We start from the raw sequence: 20,941 nt of genomic DNA, 5'->3' as shown, positions 1-20,941 counted from the left end.
GTTATTCTTTATTCCTCCAAGTTTTAAAGCCAAACAAACCGGATACGTATAAGGAGACGCTGTGGAGAAACAATGACTGATCACTTTCATATTTTTGGCTTGCTCAACTATTCAGTCATTTTGAAAGATGTACAATCATCAAAAAAAAAAATCCTTAAATTAGATATTGGGGAAGCACCTCTTGTTCTGTATATTGGTATGATTCCACAATCTGCATCTGACAGAAAAGCGAGAACAATAAAGCTATAACTCGAACATGGGTACAGTCTGAACCCCCAACAATACTCCAGTCGATGGAAATTATTAAATAAAGATTGTTGAAAGATTATTAAAGAAAGATTTGCTTACTCGTTACAATTACAAATGGACACGGATACAAAAAGCAGGGAAACGGGAAACTGAATACTGATCAATTAAATTACGTAGCAACAATGATCTCAAATTAATATGATCCTGCACCCATGATAAATGATGCTGAAAATTAATATACACGTGTTGTTCCCCCCCACCCCCTTTACCCTTAATGGCCTGTCTTTTCTGCTTGTTTACCTATGTCAGAGAAAGTTACAAAAAGAGATGTAGAAAAGAAAACAGAACAGTACCGCTGGAGACGTCACTGCGCCCTGATCAGTCACGAGGAGGAGGAGTTACGCCCGGGAGCACGCGCAAGGCTTCGCCGTGAAGGGAAGAGGCATGGCTCCGTTTTGGGGGAATGCACGTGATCTGGCGTTACGGTAACACGCGGGGTTAAGCACGCCTGGTGGACGCTGTCGGGCCTGAGTAAGTCTGATTCACGGAGAAAGAAGCAAGAACCCCGCGAGCGAGCGTGCGGTCTTGGTATCCCATCTCATTCATTTCCGCTACACATTTCTCTCAGATAATTGCTGCCAAATTCCAGGAGACGACTGCGTTGACTCTGTGTCTGAGAATCCTCTAGGCGAGGGGGGGGGGGGGGGGGAGAAAGTTAACTTTCAGACATTGTATTTTTTTCTCTTAGTTTAGGGTCTGCGGTGCAATGCTCAGATTTACTAGAGGAGAATGTTTCCGCGAAGGGAAAGACAAATAGCGCGCGTGAGCGAACACTCTCCCTCTCGCCCCCTCCCCCCAGTGTAGAAAAACATCAAAGATGTGCAAAATGAAATTGTGCTGTTGGGAAAGCAATGAATAATCTAAACAGTTTAGTATTAGTTGGCTAAGAGGAGAGTTCATCATCTCAGTGCAATGGACCACACACATTACGTGCTTTCATAGCTGCGTGTCCCACAGCTTATGAAGGGCCCGATGAGTTTGAATGAGGCGTGTTTAGAAACCAGACGAAACCAAACGTTAACAACTGTGTCGTGCGCTGCCCCGTTTGTTATCGTTGGTCCCGTATTGCTTTTTCTTTTTTGTGTGTTGCACCATGGTCCTGGAGGAACGTTACTTCGTTGCGCTGTATACCCGTGTATAGATGATGACTATAAAAAAACGCCCGAGTCTTCGACTGGACTCTTAGCTCAGGTTCACAGGTAGAATCGAAGCAACTGTTAGCTCACTACGTCTTGGGTCAAGGAAACCTAGACACGAGTCAACAAATCGCCACACTGGCGGAAACACACGGAGCACTTTGGCAGGGAGGCTAAAAAACCAGGGAAGCCATGAAGAGGATGGTAGACGAGACCAGCGGACTTGTCTGCCGCGGGCACAGACTCCAGGGCCCGTGGGGTCTGCCCCTGTCCCAACACAACCATCCAGAAAATTGGCAGGTGGCCATCAACACAGTAACAGAAGTTAGGGAAATTACTATTTTTGCATGTTGAAGCAAATGTTTTCAGAATTTCTCTGTCACACACAGTTGTTGTTTTTTTTTTTTGTTGTTCCAGTAAACTCGTGCCAGTGTGTATAGTATGTAAAAGCAAGTACCAAGAAAAGTGGATCCCCTCTGTTGCCAGATTACTGGACACTGAAGAGGGAGGTTTCTGGGGCCAAATACAGGCAAAACTCATACACTGTACATCTTACAAGTCTATGGTCTAAAAGGTAACGTGTAATCTCATTGTTCCCATATAAACAACAATAAACAGGTTATCAAAAAAAAAAACCCTGCATTTATTTCCCCATCATGGCATACAGCTACAGGTATGTACACATGTACACAATTTAAATAGAAACACTATAAACTTATGTACAAGCAGAAGTATTTTCAGATGTGCATGGCATTTTTCTATTAGTCCTTCTAAAGTCAAACGCAAATGTTCTTCTCCCCAAACAATAAAGGTCTGTAAGGAATCTTCACAGCAGCAGGAGCCGTTACCATGACGATCGTCATAAATGGACACACAGCAAAATCGAGCAGTTGTACTAGTCAGGTCAAGAATTTAAAAGATGTTCAGTATGCATCACGTTTACTGTAGTGTGATTTTGGTAAGTAGACAATAGAACTACTTTTTTACTTCAGGAATCCAAGATGAGACTTATATTTGGCGTATTTGTTTATACTGATAATGAACAAACGATCTTAGTGACGCCGAGTTCTGAAGGAACTGGGAGTCAGCGCTGCACTGGGAGAAACACGCCTGCACTTTGAGACTTCGCCAGTAGAGGGAGACAAAGCAAACTAGTTTACATTTTTCAGATTTTTTTGTTGTTGTTCTAACAGACGCTCATTCACACATACGGCTATCTGCTCCGTTTCCTTTGTTTAATGGCGAACAGGTTTTCGTCTGGCGCTCCTCCATCCCAGCTGCCGGCTGCTTTCCTAGCTCTCTTCTGTGCTTGGTTCTTCTTCTTCAGCTTCTTCCCGGAGCCGAACAGCATCCCGGAGCGCCGTTCGTTTTGGGTCAAGGGCGATCCGCGGGGAAAGTTGTCATCGTCGAGCACGATCAAGTTCTTCTTCTTCTTCTTCTTCTTTTTCTTCTTCTTCTTCCCCTGCAGCTGGGGTGTGAACGTGTTCTGCAAAGGGGGTGTGGCCTTCTGAGCCGGCGTGCACATGCCCTGTTGGCCACGGGTGTGTGTATTTGGTCCGGGGGTCGTCCGTGGGTGGTGCTTGGGGGTGTGCGCAATGCGTCTTTTGGGGACGTGTGTGGCAGGGGTATGAGGAGGAAAGGTGTTTTTGGGGTAGGTTTTCTGTTTCTTTTGGGGGGGTCGGGCAGTGTGCGGAGCTTCAGTGGACTCTATCAGGCCTGCCTCTTGCAGCTCTGTGACACACAGATGAACAAAGATGATTCAAAGGCATCGATCACCTTGAAATACAGTTTGTCTGTGTGTGCGCATGCACGGTACATTGTGTGTGTGTGTGTGTGTTGTATGGTTCTTTTGCTTTATTGTAGAATACCACTGGTCACTGTCAGTCATTTGGCCAGCCAATCAGAGGGGGCTTTACTAACCTTGGGCTCGTTTCTGAGCCCAGCGCTCTCGGCATCTAACGTCCTGCAGGGTGTCGTAGGAGCAGATGAGAGGCAGCGTGGGATATGTCCCGTTAAACATTCTCCTCTCCGAACACTCCTATGTTCACACACACACACACACACAGTCACATCAAATTCTGATCACAAAGGCAACGCTGCGTTCATTAGGTTTACAGCATTTACTTTTATTATGTAATTTCTAGGCAATAAAAAGCAGAAAAAAATATCCTTGTGCCTCAGTTGAGTAGATTATTATATTATTATTTAAATCTGAAGTCATGTGATCTCCAGCTCACTGTGCTGGAGAATGTGCAGATCTGGACCAGTCTGTACTGGACTAACACCGACATCAGTACCAACACTGATCCAATGCAACCCTCAAAGCAAGTGTTTCCCCAGCTGGGCTGAAGCACTTTATTCTGTGATAAATGTGTGTGTGTGTGTGTTTGTGTGTGTGTGACATGACTCACATGACCAAAGTGTCCCTTTTTCGAGCAGTTGTAGCAGTACGCAGGAGATCTGGAAGCCTGTGGGTGGACGGCTTTAACTGGAGGACCTCCCGCTGTCTGGTTGAGAGAGATGGAGGGAGGGAGGGTGAGAGAGAAAGAGAGCGTGAAACAGTGAACAGGAAAGGGAGGGACAGAGGGAGAGAAAGAGAGAGGGAGAGAGAGCGAACTTGGCAAGGTGGAACAGTAACTTATGCAAAAGATCATGGTGTGAAGTGCGACACTCAGACTAAGGCAAGTGAAAGAGGCACGTGCACACAATCAGACACACACACCTGCTCCGGTTCTTATTAAGTATTGTAGGTATGGCACCTTGTTCATCTCGTGTGATCCTACAGGGGGGTGTGTGTGTGTGTGTGTGTGTGTGTGTGTGTGTGTGTGTGTGTGTCTGCATGCCCTCATTCTACCCCCCCCCTCCCCTTTATTCACTTGTCCTATGAACGGTGTGAATAGGAGTGACTGCTTATAGCCTGTCGTTTCTCTCTCTCTCTCTCTCTCTCTCTCTCTCTCATACACATTCCCATTTCTTCTTTCCATTAAGCAGATTGCAGAGAGTGATTACTGAGGCTATCAATAAGGCTCAGTAATACACTACTGATAACACTGCCTTTGGAGAAAGTTGCTGTCTGTGTGTGTGTGTGCGCGCGTGTGTGTGTGTGTGTGTCCCCATCTGGTCCCGGGGAGCCCAAAGGCGTTTCACGCTCCATCGCCTTCCGTAAATACAGTCTGATAAAGAGAGAGTAAGCAGACTGGTGTGTGTGTGTGTGTGTGTGTGTGTGTGTGTGTGTGTGTGTGTGTGTGTGTGTGTGGAAAAAAAAAAACTATGCACATATTCTCTTTTAGCGTCTCTTCGTGGTGTTCGGGTTACGCACACATTCACAGACACAAATGCTTTTGGAAAGCAAGCACACATGATTCCACCACACCTTTAAACATAGAGCCCCCTCCCTCCCTCCCTCTCTCCCTCTTTCTCCGTTTACTCCGAGAGGAAATGGGTGGAGTGCTGAATGTGATTAGGTGTGCTGGTGATTACCAGCTCGGGCTCTGGAGACGCCAAACCCTCACCCCTCTGACAAAGGGCGGAGCAGATCAGAGCCGCCGCCCCCTCTCCCTCGGTCACCACTTCTAAACTGCCTGTACTGCTCTGTCCATCCCCCTCTCTCTAATCCCTTCTCTTCTTTCCTTCTTCCTGCTTCCTCTCCTTTTCTTTGCATCCCTCTCTCATCTTCTCCCTCCCTCTTTCCTGCTCATCTCTCATGCAAATTGGCCTGTGCACCACGCGCGGCCCACCCCCCGACCTTGAGCTTGCTCTCCTGCTCTTGGCCTCAGAGGCCAACCAAACGGGAGGAGGCGGGTGAGGGGATAGAAAGCCCCGCCCCCCCCACAGCCCCGCCCCCCCAGTGCCTTCTTGCATAAAGCTCTATAGCCCTATTAATTACTCCGCCTTTGTGTGCCACTATCACCACCCCCATCGTAACGGATTAGCCGGCCAGAGGGTGGTCTCAGATATGCTTGTGTTACGGGGCCAAGAGGCTGCGTCTGCTTTTACGGGGTCACAGGACACACACACACACTCACACACAAGCCAATACATTCACCTACACACACACACACACACAAACTGCAGTCTACACAACAATGCGTCCTCTAAATGCAGACTTGCTGGTACGCACTTCGCGGGAGCGTGCTGGTGGGCCTCTGATGTGCTGGGGCTGAATACTGGCCTGTATTGTGTAGTACTGTTGAGCGTGAGGGATGTGGGGTGTAGCTAGGGTGGAGACTGCACTGTCAGTGTGTGGGCGCCAACACGAAAGGAACATACAGGTCGCACAAACCGCACAGAGCATCTAACCAAAAACACAGAAAAACAAACAACCGCAGTAAATATCTGAGCAATACTGGAAGCATTGTTGCTACTTTGTAAAAAGCAACAGTAACAGTACATGAAAATGTAATTGTTCATTTTGTTTTGTGAGTCAGTCAAAATGTAGTTCATACAACAACAAGCTGGTGGTTGGATGTTGCATGATTTGATGGCAACGGCACTTGTTTGCAACTTCTTTATTAAACCAGTAACTGCCGGCGTTCTGGAGGAAGACCAGGGGATCCAGCAGCACACACAGGAAACACTAGGAGCTGTGATACAAGCTCATTTGCATATAGTGTATTTCTATTTCATCAGTATTGCTTTGAAATGCTGGTTGATGACTGAAAAGTGAAATACTGTACAGTCCTGACATTCACCTGGAGCTCTTCTGTCTAATGAAGTGGACTGTAACACAATAAACAGCAATAATTATATTTACTAATTAAAAATAATCCTATTATAACCCAAGTTGTTAGGTGTACCAACAAAACCTATCTACACGCGCACACACACACACACACGCGCGCACACACACACACAGAGATCACCTTGGCCTCCAGTGAAGACATCACTAATCCTTAAACCCACATCAAATGTTACCAGTACAATAACAGAACACACGCACGCTCACACGCACGCATGCTCACACACACGCACGTGCACGCTCACACACAGAAATGAACACACATGCGCTCCCAAAGCAAACAGCGTCTGTGTGGTTGGTGGATTAGGGTTTGGGGACAGTTCTGCATATGTTACAGAAAAGTCTGGGGAAACCCTGACAGAAAGACTGTGTGTGTGTGTGTGTGTGTGTGTGTGTGTGTGTGTGTGTGTGTGTGTGTGTGTGTGTGTGTGTGTGTGTGTGTGAGCATGTGGGACACATACTGAACTCAAGTCAACTGTGTGCCACTGTGCACCACGTGTGGGCGTGTGTTGACTTAGGACTGGTGCATCGTCCTGTCCTCGGTAAAAGGAAACACCTCAGCAAATCCCTGCTGAGGAAAAGTGGGATACTCATGTGGGGATCCACGGCAACCTGCCAACACCTGCCTTAACACAGGGAGCGAGTGTGTGTGTCTGAGCGAGAGAGAAACACAACGAGGGGATATAAGCATGTGCTATATGTGCTCCACTGTCTTAATGACAATTTTGTGTTGTTGTAGGACCACAATGCCTCCATTCACTCATTCTCTCTCTCTCTCTCTCTCTCCCCCCTCCCTCTCTCCATCTCTCTCCCCATGTCTGTTCCTCCCTGTCCCCCTCTCTCCATCTCTCACTCTTTGTCTCTCTGTCCAGCCTTCTCTAACTTCCCGTCTCAGTGTCCATCTTACTCTGTCTCTCCCTCCCTCCCTCCCGTGGTGGGTGGGAGACAGCCCAGTGCAGGCAGAGGTGAACAGATAACCCTTTCCTCATTTCTAGGCCAGCCCCTTGCTTTTGTCATTCAAATGCAGTGAGAAGAAACTGGCAGCACGCACGCACGCAGACAGGCACGCACGCACGCACATACTCTCTCTCTTACGCTCATGCACACGCACCTTGTAGTGCCATCGACCTCTGGTTGCTCATGCAGTCCCCCTCAAATACACACGCACGAGCGCGCGTGCGCACACACACACACACACACACACACACACACACACAGCTGCCATCCGACTGATAACCAGAAACTATTCTCCAAACCAGCGGAGGAGTGAGAGACAGGGAGGAATGTGTGTGTCAGAGAGACACTTCTGGCTGTGTGTGTGTGTGTGTGTGTGTGTGTGTGTGTGTGTGTGTGTACACTAGTGGGAGGGAAAGCTACCTCAGATATGTGTGTGTGTGTGTGTGTGTGGTGTGTGTGTGTGTATGAAAAACACAGGCTTTATGTTTATGCACATGTGCATGAGAGTGTGTCAGTATGCACCTGTGTGTCAAGGGAGGTAGTACGTGCACGCACACACACACACACACACACACACACACACAGCTTACTGTGTCTATTTTTTCCAGTGGTCTGAACACACACTAAAAGTCAGTCCGCGTTCCTCTAAAGTGGATCGCACGCTGTACCCAATTCGCAGACCTGCATACGCCGTCCAAAATTTCTAAACCAATGATGGCACAGAGCCTCCGCCAGCTGACACCCAGCTCCCATTCCCAAGGCTTCTCAGCGGCTCTGAGCTCCATTTGTCAGGTCTTTCACTGCAGTCTCAGGCGGTGGACAACGAAGAACTAACGCCAACTGCCAGCCGCTGCCGATCGCCTTCCGTCAACTCACTGTTGCCCGTCGTCGCCTGTGTGTGTTTACACTCGAGCACGGCTGACGGAGGACACGTACGCCTGCCTGGGCGAAAGATAATCGCTCAAAAGGAAACGGCTGCTTCAGGAAGGCGCAGGCTTCTCATCACGAGTACGCAGAGTTCTGAATGACTCCCACCTCTTCTACAGCGCCCTCCTTCCATAAAGTCGCAGACAGTAACGTCAAGGTATGACAAATCTTCCAATAAAACTACTTTCCGTGTAGCAAAATATAACGTTAGCCTGCCTTGGTAGATCAAACCACAACGCGTTAAAAAACCCTTATGCAGTTTATGTGTTCTCTTGTTTTGAGTTAAATTTATAATGAGCAGCCGAATCACAAGACTCCCTCAAAGGCCAACCATCGACGAGGACCAACGCAACGCGCTGAGCGCAGGCGACGCGGATCGACCCCCGCCCTCCTACGGCCGCGTCGGCCGTGTATGGGCGTCCCCTTCAGTAACGACACAACGACGCAAGTTGTCTACACTGATGCTCTCCTGCGTGCCTACACCTGCAGCTTTCCCAGTCTGGGGACGCGTCCCTTCCTTCCGCCAGATAAAGAGCCAGAGCTCTCAGACTGCAGGATCAGCAAGGCTTTGCCTAGTATACATGTCCTGTGCAACCCCAAGCACACATCCTACAGCACATAGAGCCTTAGATCAGGTGACGAGGAGTTCCACCTTTTCTGACTGTTCAAACCCCCCCCCCCCACCCCCCCAAAAAGGTCTCAGTGATGTGGTCACCTGCGCAGGTGAGAAAAGAAGGGAGATGAGAAAAGGTCTGTGCGTTCACGTTTGGATTTAAGAACCAGAGCCGCTTTGTTATGCGGTGCGGAATACTCAGTGCAAGAACAACAAAGGAGGCTCAACACATTTGGAATTTAAATATGCTACAATTAGCAAGGTACACTTAATTACAAACATCATTTGCATGTCAGCACACACAATGTCGCACAGCGCACCGTGCCACAAGCCCGTGCGCACACACATACACACACACTTAACATTTGCCACGCATGACTGAAAGTCAAAGGATTCATTTGCCACGATGGAATCAGAAATGCTGTTTGGAGGGCTATTCCCGCCATCGCCACTAGGAGGCGAGCCAAAGCTGCAGTTCAGTTCCTCTGCAAAGTGACGCGGCCGCCTCAGGCAATTTGGGGAGGGGAGACGTAAAGTTATAAAAAGTCTTAAAAGGCTGTAGGAATTCATGATCTGTAAACACAATACTTCAGGAGTAATTATAAACCATTCTTTTTCACCCAATTTAAGTTTGCTTTCATCACAGACCAGTGGTCAAAAAGACACAGAATAACACAGAAAACATTCTATTTCCCCATCTTTCCATATGCATAACCTTTTTTCCCCATAGTTTGTGTCTTTCTGCTTCTCGGAGCTGAACTGGGGTTGGTAGATCTAGCTCTAGGAGAGACGGGCACTGAAGAACCAGTACGTTTTATCACGGAGCAGGGGACGGGTGGTAGGGAAGGTGTACTGGCTGTATAAATCTCTTTAGCACCATAGCAACATAAAATGCAAACACAAAAAGTCACAATGAACTAAAATTGAATTATAGATACACTTTTAAATGTTAAATCAAATCTGCTGAGGTAAATTCAGAGCAGACCGCATGGGCCTATAGAAGACAACTGCTAGTTCTGGACTTCTGCAAACAATTCTCTTTTTCCACTTGATAATGAATTTACAGTCCGAAGTAAACAATATGTATGAAATTAAGGTTGGCTCAGAAGAGAAATAAACCCAGTTCAAAAAATTTCACCTCATCTTAACATAAAAGAGAGAAATAGAATAAGCCAATAGTGCATAATTTAGGGAAAATTAGGGAAATTGCTGCATTTAGACTGCAAGAAAATAAATGTGCACTTTCAGCTGAAGCGTATCAAGCATGTATATGTGGCTGATCTGAGGTCAGCACCGTTCAGACAGCGTAGCAGACAGTGAAACAGAATCCAGTCCATCAGAAAAGTACGAAGAGTGTTTCCTGCTCAGTTCATCAACTGAATTCATATTAATTTATCGACTAACTTCTGGAAATGTTTGCGGTGAAACTGCCTTCACCGCCAAATAAACAGCGGGAGAGAGAACTGCGTTTTTGGATTAAAAAACCTCCCTTAACTAGGATGAAACCTTTCGGTTAGAGTTTGGTTGAGAGTCACTCCAGTGACGAGGTGACTTTATGCTAGCATCTGCATGGGAGGAACAGAAATGAGGGACTCAAAGAAAGGGAGGGGAGTGGTCAGGTCAGAAAGACGGAGGGATGGATGGAGAGAGCAAAAAAAAAAAAAAAAAAACAGAGAAAGGGAGTGATGGGGAAAGAGTGGGAAAACAGACAGAACGGCTTTATCTAAAAGCCGAGTTCGGCCTTCTGACAAGATGTCTTGCTGAGGTGTTCGCCCCGGACTAACGATCAATACACGCACAACCTAAATGTCAGGGAAGTCCTCCAACACCCCCCTCCCCACCCTAGACTGGTAACAGCTTTCCATTTTAACAAATCAATATATTGCTCAACACACCACCGAGAGAGAAATAAGCACATTTCTATGGCGATAATAGTCAAATATGCAACCTAACCGACACAGCCTGCATCAAGAGGCAAAACAAACAAGGTACGAAAAAATGCCCAAAAGGAAATTTCCCCCCCCCCCGATACATTTGACGAGTCAATAGATGGCGCTGTGAGTCTACCCCATTGATTCCCATGCCCGCAAAACGTTACATTCTCTCTTTTCTCTCAAAAGCCATATTTCATATCCCCTCTCCTGCCTCTCGAGAACCGCTCGCGTGAAATGTCGGTTGGTCTGCCGGGCGCGCGCAACTCGTTTTGAACCCGGTCGCGCGGAGTCTTAGATCTTCGATTGTGTTCGATGCCACGGCGTTGATCTTTCGTTCACACGGCGGGGTAACAATCTGCGGGGTAACAATCTGCGGGGTAACAATCTGCGGGACAGGGACGGGTTTTTGAAAGCGGTGATAGAACTTCTAACTGACCGGCCCACGTCCTCTCAGAACGGTCCGCACATCTGGCGAAGCTTCCTTGTCACGTCGGCGTGACAATTGCTTTCTTTGACGGAAGAATAGTGTCTTTCGCACTTTGTGTGTTTGTTTGTTTGTGTTTGTTTGTGTGTTTGTTTGTGTTTGTGTGTGTGTGTGTGTGTGTGTGTGTGTAAAACACCGGCTATCCCCACGGCTCCACGGTGAAGCTAGGAGCAAAAGACTAATTTCTACTAACGATATTATTTTTAATATCGTACCTGGTTAACATGTTTTTTTAAAGGGTGGCAACTGAATAAGGTATTTCTTTTGCAAAAATCAACAACTTTGAAAGCTTATTAAATAATAATTATAACAATTTTACTAGCTTTGGAATTTAATGCCCAAACTGAGCTAGAAAAATCATCTTTCAGTGGTCATGAGTGTGACTCAAGAAAAAATAATATTAATGATGATAATAATAACAATCAGCTCATTTTGAAAGTAAAATTCGTCCCTTTAGCTCCTAAACAATGTGCCATCACTGTTTTTTTTACTACGTGGTTAAACATTAACTCCAGGAACCATTTGCTTATACTTAATATATTTCCATCTTTTCTCTTTTTCCACTTCTGTCTTACACACACACACACACACACACACACACACACACACACGGACACACACACACACTCCAGCTTTTTCTTATTCTGTCTCTCTCCTGGGTTTTGTGGCAGTCAGCGGACTTGGGAGGTTGTTTGTTAGTGAAGACAGGTGCGGCCCACACACACACACACACACACACACACTAAATAGACCCAGTAGAAAGGACTGGTCTGACAGAATGCCTTTTCACACCTGACTGGGCCTAGCACAGGGCGACAGGGCACAGATCCCCAAAGCAGCGCGCGTGCGTGCACACACACACACACACACACACACACACAAACACACACACACACACACACACACACGTACCTGCACTGTATTTAACTTTGAGCCCTCGAGGCTCGGATAGTTTAAAGGCCTTAAACGCCGTCTGTCGAGGGTAAGTCCGTTTAACCGCGTTTACACACACAGTCTGCGGGGCAGGGCCCAGAGGACACCAGAGGAACAGCAGATGGGTGCAGCCCCGCAGAACCAGCCGGGCCCATACGGAGCCAGAAACGGAACCAGCCGGGCCTGTGCACACACGCATGCGAGTATATGCATGTGTGTGCGCGCATCACAACTGCATCAGTAATGAAAAACTGATGTCCCTTGCAGGGTGGTGGTACTGGAACACACATTCAGGGAAGTGAAAAAGAGAGAAATAAAATTTGGTTACTTTAAATTCTCACACCCTCCCTCTCTCTCTCTCACACACACACAGACACACCACACACTCAGTATTTCTTTCTGCATGCACTAGCTAGTGCTAACAGTGGCCTTTTCATTAGACAGGCTAGCTAATTAGACTGTGTGTGTGTGTGTGTGTGTGTGTGTGTGAGACAGGTCGAGTGACTGCTTGCTGCCGTGCGTTTCTGGCAGCCCATTTCATGCTTTATCACGTCTTTTAATTGACAAACAACCTGCTCTTTTCTCTTAGACTGAGGTCTATATTCCAGCACAGAGAGAGAGAGAGAGAGAGAGTGTGTGTGTGTGTGTGTGTGTGTGCAGGCACATGCAGATGTTCGTGCATGCCCCTTGACGTTTGGCTGTGTGTGTGACTGTCATGTGTCTTCTCCACCCCATGGCTCTTCAGGGAGAGAACGCTTAGTAAGTTTGACAATTACTACTTTCAGACAGACACACACACACACACACACACACACACACACACACACATCCCAGATAAACAATCAAATTCACGCTTTGGTTCAGGCAAACAGGGTCACTTAATTAGTCAAGATTTCAGGAAATTTTATGATCCGTGTATAAATTCTGATGAAGAGACTAAAGCGTGGAGGTGTGATATCGTGGGGCATGATGTCACTGGCTTCTTCTGGCGACAGTGACTGCTGACGAAGGCTGCATCTCCTACACCGCGGCAAGAGGCAGGCTTCAGTCCGAGCTCATTACTACGGCGACGTGTCCTACAGGCGGATCGGGATGGCATGCGGGAGAGGACATGAGACTAGGAGAGAGACAGAGGGAGGGTGGTGTTTGCTGCCCGCGGCAGAGAAGCTGCCCGCGAGTGAACGTCTTTGTGGATGTCTAAAAAGCTGCCCTCGCGCCAGGCGTGCGCACACAACGCACACCCGCACGGACAGACGCGCAGATCTCTTACCGTGAGGTGGTACTGTCTCCAAATTTCTGGGCAGGCCTGTGGAGAGAGAGAGAGAGAGAGAGAGAGAGAGAGAGAAGCCTTTTATTTAGTAAATATATGATAATAATAGTAACAACAGAGGGAGACTGACACAATCAGATTGACAGCAACAGAGAGCGTGAAAGACAGAGGAAGGAAGCGAGAGAGAATGAAGGCGGGAAGGGACGTGTGTGTGTGTGTGTGTGTGTGTGTTTAAACTGAGAGAAAACAGTCCTGCTTAAAGGTTTGCTCATACTGGGTCTGTGTGAGATGAGGTACAAATGTCTGGGTGGTCAGCATCGGGTGTGGTGCCGCAGAACACACCAGGAGTACGTGGCGAGGTCAGTCTTTCCTGGTTTTCTTTGTTTCCTTTTAGCACAGGTTACCCTCACAGGAAACTACGCTCTGTCTGAAACCCTCATCGGTTACAATGCATTCAAATACACAACTGTCGACTAGAACATATATACGCAAATGTTACACCGCTTTTAATGGTTTGTGACGATATTTAACCAACATTTGATCAATACCATGACTGGACTTGTATACTCAGGCAGGGCACGACCCTCCCTCAGAACAGAGCAACGCTCTTCCTGCCTGCAGGAGTCCAGGAGGGCAGCCTGGGTGCCGCATGTGCTGGAAACGTCCGAACTCCAGACCGGAGAACAGTGAAGGTCCTCAACTTCCTCTGCTCACCCTAATCACGTCCCTGTGGTCTCTCGCTTTTTCTCTCTCCCTTCACCCCCCCTCCCCCCACTTCTCTCCCTTCGTAACTCTCAATCTCTCCCTCTCCCTCTCTCTCTCCAGGGTTGTTGTCAGGGGTAGTGAGCAGTGTTTGTGTGTGTGTGTGTCACACTCGCGGCCTGTGAAGCGTCCGTCTTAATGAGAGGAAGAACGACCCGGGGGAAGGATACACACACATGCGCCAACACAACACAAATGCACGCACACACACACACAGACGCACGCGCGCACACACAGACGCGCACACACAGACGCGCACACACAGACGCGCACACACAGACGCGCACACACAGACGCGCACACACAGACGCACACACACAGACGCACACACAGACACAGACGCACACACAGACGCAGACAGAGGTGGGCGTCACTCACGTTGGCGAAGTGGCCGGCCATGGTGCAGCGGTGACAGCGTTTATGCCAGTATGGCCTCTCCAGGCAGGTGTCGTATGAGTGGCCAGGCACAAAGCAGTTGGAGCAGGGCCGATTTGGACAGAACTTCACCCAGTGGCTCTGGAGGCCACACAATGAACAGCACGGCAGCTTCTACACACACGCATGCACGCACACACACACGCACACACACACACACACGCACGCACGCGCATATATGAATGCACACCCAAAATTATCATGCAACTTGTTTGTGCTCAGATCGCCTGAAACCTTATATCCAAAAATATATAACTGTAGGTACAGTATTCTGTTTCTACGCACAATTTGCAGTGACGCTACAAAACACTGCTCCCTTTAAAGTCGATACACATTCAGTACACTCTCTGCTACACTTGTAATAATCTCTAAATTACTTTTGTGATGAGTGAAGATTTGTGAGTAATGTAGTACCTTAGGGGTGGGGCAGTTTTTGGAGAGGTGGCCGAGCTTGTTGCAGTTGCGGCAGGTGACGGTCTTGTTAGTGTAGTATCGGTTAGACAGCCTCCTCGGGGTTACGTCTTTATTAATGATCTGCGCCTGCACACGCACGCACGCACTTAACTACATTAATTCTGTTTTTTCCTTTAACAACATACGCCATCATCCAACACACATATCAATAGATGTTAAATGTTTTATATGTTCTCCATCTTTTAAAAACATTTAGCTAAGAACAGAGCCTAACTGCCTCCCACAGTACTACAGCACATTCAGCCAGGTGCCAGGTCGCTCACTCGGCTGGCTAAGCCGCTACTGTCCACGTCTGCTAACCATGTCCAGAATGCATTCTACCATCCAATAATAATACAACAATAATAATAATAATAATAATAATAAATCATCATATTATTGTTATTATTTTTATTATTATTAATTAAATATCTTCTAGAATCCATTATTATTCATTAGATGTCTTCTATAAATATTGTAATTGCCATTACTAATAATAAGGAATGCCAACAAGTCTTTTGCTGAATGATTGTGTGTGCTTGAGCATGTGTCAATGTGTGTGTATGTATGCGATAGTGTGTATGCTTGCTTGTGTGTGTGTGTGTGTGTGTGTGTGTGTGAGAATGTGTGCATGTACAGTGCCTCCAAGTAGTATTCAACCCCCTGCAGATTTTGCAGGTTTACACATTTGGAGTAAACCTGCATTGTGAAATTTGGACTGTAGATGGGCCTGGATATGTGAAATTCACTCTAGCAAAAAAGAATGTTATTTCTCTGTTTGTTTGTTTGTTTTTTTACATTTTACAAAGTTTACCAGAGGGTTAATTATTATTCAACCCCTGAAACCACCAGAATTCTGTTTGGTTCCCTCAAGTATTAAGAAGTAATTGAGGTATTAAGAACAATGAGCTTCACAGGCTTGGATTAATTTTGTTTTTCCCCACCTTTTCTGACTATAAAAGCCCCTCCCCAAACAGGTGAACAGCACTCATACGTGGTCAACATGGGAAAGACTAAGGAGCATTCCAAGAGACAACATTGTGGAGGGTCAGAAGGCTGGCAGAGGTACAAAACCCTTTCCAAGGAGTTGGGCCTTCCCGCCTCCACCGTTGGGAGCCTCATCCGGAAGTGGAAGGCTTATGAAACTACTGTTAACCTTCCAGGGCCTGGACAGCCTTTCAAAGTTTCTTCCTGTGCTGAAGGCAGGCTTGTCGGAACGGTCAAGGCTGACCCAAGGACAACAAGTAGGGAGCTCCAGGAAGATCTCATGGTGGTGGGGACATTGGTTTCAATAAATACCATAAGTAACGTACTCCACCGCAATGGTCCCGTTCCAGGCGAGCCCGTAAGGTACCTTTACTTTCAAACCGTCGTGTCAAGGCCCGTCTAAAGTTTGCTCATGATCACTTGGAGGACTCTGAGGCAGACTGGTTCAAGGTTCTCTGGTCTGATGAGATCAAGATCGAGGTCTTTGGTGCCGACCACACCCGGGGCGTTCGGCGAGAGGACGGCACTGCATACGACCCCAAAAATACCATCCCTGCAGTCAAGCATGGTGGTGGCAACATCATGCTGTGGGGCTGCTTCTCAGCCAAGGGGCCCAGCCATCTGGTCCACATCCACGGGAAGATGGATAGCACAGCCTACCTGGAGATTTTGGCCAAAATCCTCCACTCCTCCATCATGGATCTTAAGACGGGTCATCATTTCATCTTCCAACAGGACAATGACCCCAAGCACACGGCCAAGAAAACCAAGGCCTGGTTTAAGAGGGAAAAAGATCAAGGTGGTGCAGTGGTCTAGTCAGTCTCCTGACCTTAACCCAATTGAAAACTTGTGGAAGGAGCTCTAGATCAAAGTCTACAAGAGATGCCCAAAGAACCTAGACAACTTGGAGAAGATCTGCATGGAGGAGTGGGCCAAGATTACTCCAGAGACCTGTGCCAGCCTGATCCGGTCTTATAAAAAAAACAAATAATAGCTATAATTGCAAACAAGGGTTATTCAACAAAAGTATTAAACCTAGGGATTGAATAATAATTGACCCCAATTTCTATGTTTAAAATGTATTATAATTTAATTGAGTACTTTTTGTTTGTAATATTTAGGCATCTGTTTTGATACTCTTGTTCAAAGTTTGAAGGCTTCAAATTATTTGCAACTTGTTGAATTTACAAAATCTGAAGGGGGTTGAATACTAATTGGAGGCACTGTCGGTGATAATGTGTATGCTTGCGTGTGTGTGAGAATGCATGTACGCATGTGATGGCGTGTGTGTGTGTGTGTGTGTGTGTGTGTGTGTGTGTGCTGGGTTCACACCTCTTTGTCTCTGTCTGAGATGGCCCAGTGCAGTTGACCCTCTCCATCCTTCACATTCTCACTGAACGCTGTGGAGCGAAAGAGAAAGAAAGATCAGAAAAAAAAAGAAAGGAAAAATAAAAATAAATAAATAAATAATATATATATATATATATATATATATATATATAGATAGAGAGAGAGAGAGAGAGAGAGAGAGAGAGAGAGGGAGAGACTGCGAGTGTGTATGTGTTTGAGTTTGAGTGTGTGTGCGTGCGTGCTTCGGAAGGCCCACTCCCTTGATTTGACCCTATTTGTATAAATCTCTAGAGGCAGAATGACTGTTACCGCAGAAATACACAGCTGCAAAACAACACGCCAAGGTGTCTCCCACTCCCTCTCACTCACACACACACACACACACACACACACACACACACACACACTTATGCAAAACACGCTCTGCCTAGATCAGCTCCTGTGTTAAGCAAACAAAAACTGAAATTTTTCCCAACACAGCGTGCACTGCTCACACTGGTCTGCTTGTACTGGAGATCCTCAGAGCCTGGTGCCCTTTCGCTACACAGCACGACTTCTGACCCCCTTCCTTAGTTCAGCCCATGCTCAAATAAACTACATCTACTACACTAACCACAAACCCATGGTGGAGTCTCACATTATGGCTGGTTATGAAGGCAGATACATGCGTGTCTGTATGTGTGACTGGATGAACCCATATTACTCTGATAGCTCTTTCAAACCTTCTATCCGTGTAGAATTAAGTTCATTTTTTTAATTTCATACTTTTTTTAAACTCCCAAATAAATTCCCATTTTGAAGGTGCTCAGCAGGTCTTGTAAACGTCTGCTGTTAAATGGGAAAATTCCAAGAGTGTGTTTAGTTTCGTCCTCTCCATGTTCAGCAAGTTTGAGCGCGGTGGGATTTGTCATGCAGATAGCGTGTGCGTGTGTGTGTGTGTGTGTCCCAACACATTGTCCCTGTGCCCCCCAAACACCCCTAAGGACTGCCACTACAATAGACAGGAAACATTTCCTTTAATCCTGATACCCCCCTTCCCACATCCACCCACCCACCCACCCACACACACACACACACACACACACACAACTCTGCGCTCCTACGTAGGGGAACTGTCTCGTCAGTCACGGGCCAGCAATCACACAGAGCAGGGGAAAGGAGGAGCTCACCATGATAATCCTGCCATGGTTATTCACAATGACACTGACACACACACACACAGACACACACACACGCACGCACACACACACACGCACACACACACACACACAACTAAAAACCATCACGATATGCCTTGCACAACTAACATCAAATCCGCTATTTTAACCAACTAATGCGCACAATCAAATGTACATGTGACAAAAAACACTGACTTTTCTGCCTTTCATACACACACAGACTTTCTCTCTCTCTCTCGCGCGCACACACACACACACACACACACTCTCATGCACGGATCTCTCAATCCCCCTCACATCACACGTGTACTGTATCACAGGCCACCCGGCTGCCCTCAGACCAGCTGAATCGCCTGCGTCCTCTCTCGGCCGGACCTCGCCCCACCACAGGGGGCGCCAGAGAGGCCGAGTGCAAAACAGGAGTGCAGTTCCAGCAGAACATGGACATTGGGGGGGGGGGGGGGGAGCGAGAGGAGGAAAGTGGAGGGAGGTGTGGGGGCCCACTGGTGGCAGATGCTCCACGTCAGTCTCGGTAGTATGCTAATTAATAGAGAACAAACAAATAAAAATGAGTGTGTGTGCGTGCGTGCGAGCTAATTCCAGCTGACTAATAGTCTAAGAGTGTGGAAAGCTGGCGTGTGCCCGGCGACCGTCACTAGGCCCTGGGAGAGCATGGAGGATGTGGAGCAGAAGCTAATTAATCATAAACACAGGACCTTGCTGGAGAGAGAGGCGCCTGAGTGTGTGTGTGTGTGTGTGTGTGTGTGTGTGTGTGTACATGCTAGCACACGAGATGGAGAGAGACCTCACATTCAATATTCTAGCTTACAATTCTGGCAATAGTAAATAAGAGTGAGAGAGAGAGAGAGAGAGAGAGAGAGAGAGAGAGAGAGAGAGAGAGACTATGAGGAGATTTTCTAAGTTTTCAGCATCTGCTCAGCAGGGGCAGCAGAGAGCATCTAGTATAACGTCTCGGATAAAGTCTCGGCTTAAGTCTCGGATGTGACCAGAATCTCATCCCGAAGACCCAAGATTCCCGCCGAAACACTCTTAAGCTGAATGGGGTTGTGTTGAGGAAAAATCATCCCCACACACACACACACACACACACACACATATACACACACCTCTCTGAGCCTGTCTCCCATAACAACCTCACTCAAGTGCAACCATGTAGGACCCTATTCCAGGCTGGGCGTGTCTTCGCAAGATGTGTGTGTGTGTGTGTGTGTGTGTGTGTGTGTGTGGGGGGGGGGGGGGTGACCCAGATCAAAGCCCTGCCTCTAACCCAACCCTCTCGACCCCTGCAGCAACCGCACACCACATGACTCCACGGTAACCAGTTTAGGGGGAGCGGGGCGCCTCTGTTGCCGTGTCACTGCCGCCCATCGTCGGAGGATGCAAGGCCGAGAGTCGGAAACTGTCCCAAAGTCACTCGGGCAGTGACCCAAGTGCCTGAGCCAAAGGACCTTAACCCCTCCGCTGGTCAGGCTGCTTTCAGGGGTGGATTTGGGAATTAAGCCATCCAGAAGCATCACAGAGGAAATCGGAGTACATCTGAGAAATCTAACGTAGATCAACACTCTTGGTTTTGTCGTTGGCTTGGCAACAAGAGTCCAAAACTGTGTTTTCTCTCACACAAACAAAAAAGGAGTCAGGTTTATTTTTTACCAACTTTAACAAAGCTTTCAGTCTTTATGTAGGTCCAAAGCTACAGACACCTCATATAGTCTAGATGGTGCTTAACTGATGTTATTTACAAATGCAAAATAACCGACCAATCAGCATGTCAGCGAACAGGCAACATCCTGCTGGCTAAGCCAATGCAGTGAGTCTCAATGATCAAATCTAAAAAAGCTTTATTAAAGACAGGTAGTGATCAGAGGTGGAGAGACACACACACATACACACAGCTGGTCGAAAAGGCTATGTGCTGGGGTTTGGAGGTTAGGGAGGCAGTTGAGGGGTAACGAAAGGCCCCCCAAAGGGGCAGACATGGAGGGGGGGGGGGGGGGTCAGGGGTCGGCGGTGGGCCGCACCGACCCCCACCCCGACAAATGCCTGCCATGGCTCACGGAGCAAATGCATTAGTCAGCCATTCACCCCACAACAGAGCAGGCCTTAATCTAATCAAAGAGTGGTAAACACACACACACACACACACACACACACACACACACTCTTGCTTGTAAGGACAAAAGCATCTTTTTCTTCTCTCCCCATTGTCCCTTTTTTTAAAAAAAAAACAATTCTCTCTCTCTCTCTCTCTCTCTCTCAGCTCCTGCCTGATCACCTGAGCCTTTATCTTTTCTTCTCCTCTCAGCTCCCTCCATTTTGGCCTTTCTCTCTTTCTCTTCACCGTCTGGGCATGAAACCCCTTTCACACTCTCTCCCCAGCACCCTGCTTCCCCCGCTCCGCTCTCTAGCAGAACAAGGCACAAGTCTCGCCGAGGACCAATCAGACGGCGGCATTCA

At 47.4% G+C, this 20,941-nt stretch overlaps 1 protein-coding gene across 3 annotated transcripts in view; it reads right to left on the bottom strand.

Moving 5' to 3' along the window:
- Positions 1–2,058: 2,058 nt before the first annotated feature.
- zcchc7 (zinc finger, CCHC domain containing 7) overlaps positions 2,059–20,941 on the bottom strand; it is a 33,458-nt gene continuing 14,575 nt past the window's right edge. For all 3 annotated transcript variants that reach the window (XM_035530178.2, XM_035530177.2, XM_081714285.1), the window contains exons 3-9: positions 17,271–17,338; positions 14,913–15,038; positions 14,442–14,612; positions 13,302–13,337; positions 3,857–3,952; positions 3,366–3,483; positions 2,059–3,176 (exon numbers count right to left, since the gene is read on the bottom strand). In XM_035530178.2, coding sequence (XP_035386071.1) covers positions 2,659–3,176; positions 3,366–3,483; positions 3,857–3,952; positions 13,302–13,337; positions 14,442–14,612; positions 14,913–15,038; positions 17,271–17,338 — 1,133 coding nt within the window. In that variant the 3' untranslated portion in view covers positions 2,059–2,658. The remainder of the gene's footprint in view (positions 3,177–3,365; positions 3,484–3,856; positions 3,953–13,301; positions 13,338–14,441; positions 14,613–14,912; positions 15,039–17,270; positions 17,339–20,941) is intronic.

This window comes from Electrophorus electricus, chromosome 5, assembly GCF_041902795.1.
Source record: "Electrophorus electricus isolate QZ-2024a chromosome 5, ASM4190279v1, whole genome shotgun sequence".
In the NCBI taxonomy this organism is placed as follows: domain Eukaryota; kingdom Metazoa; phylum Chordata; class Actinopteri; order Gymnotiformes; family Gymnotidae; genus Electrophorus; species Electrophorus electricus.
Note: the sequence above shows the minus strand (reverse complement) of the source record. Positions and strands in the feature narration are given on the sequence as shown.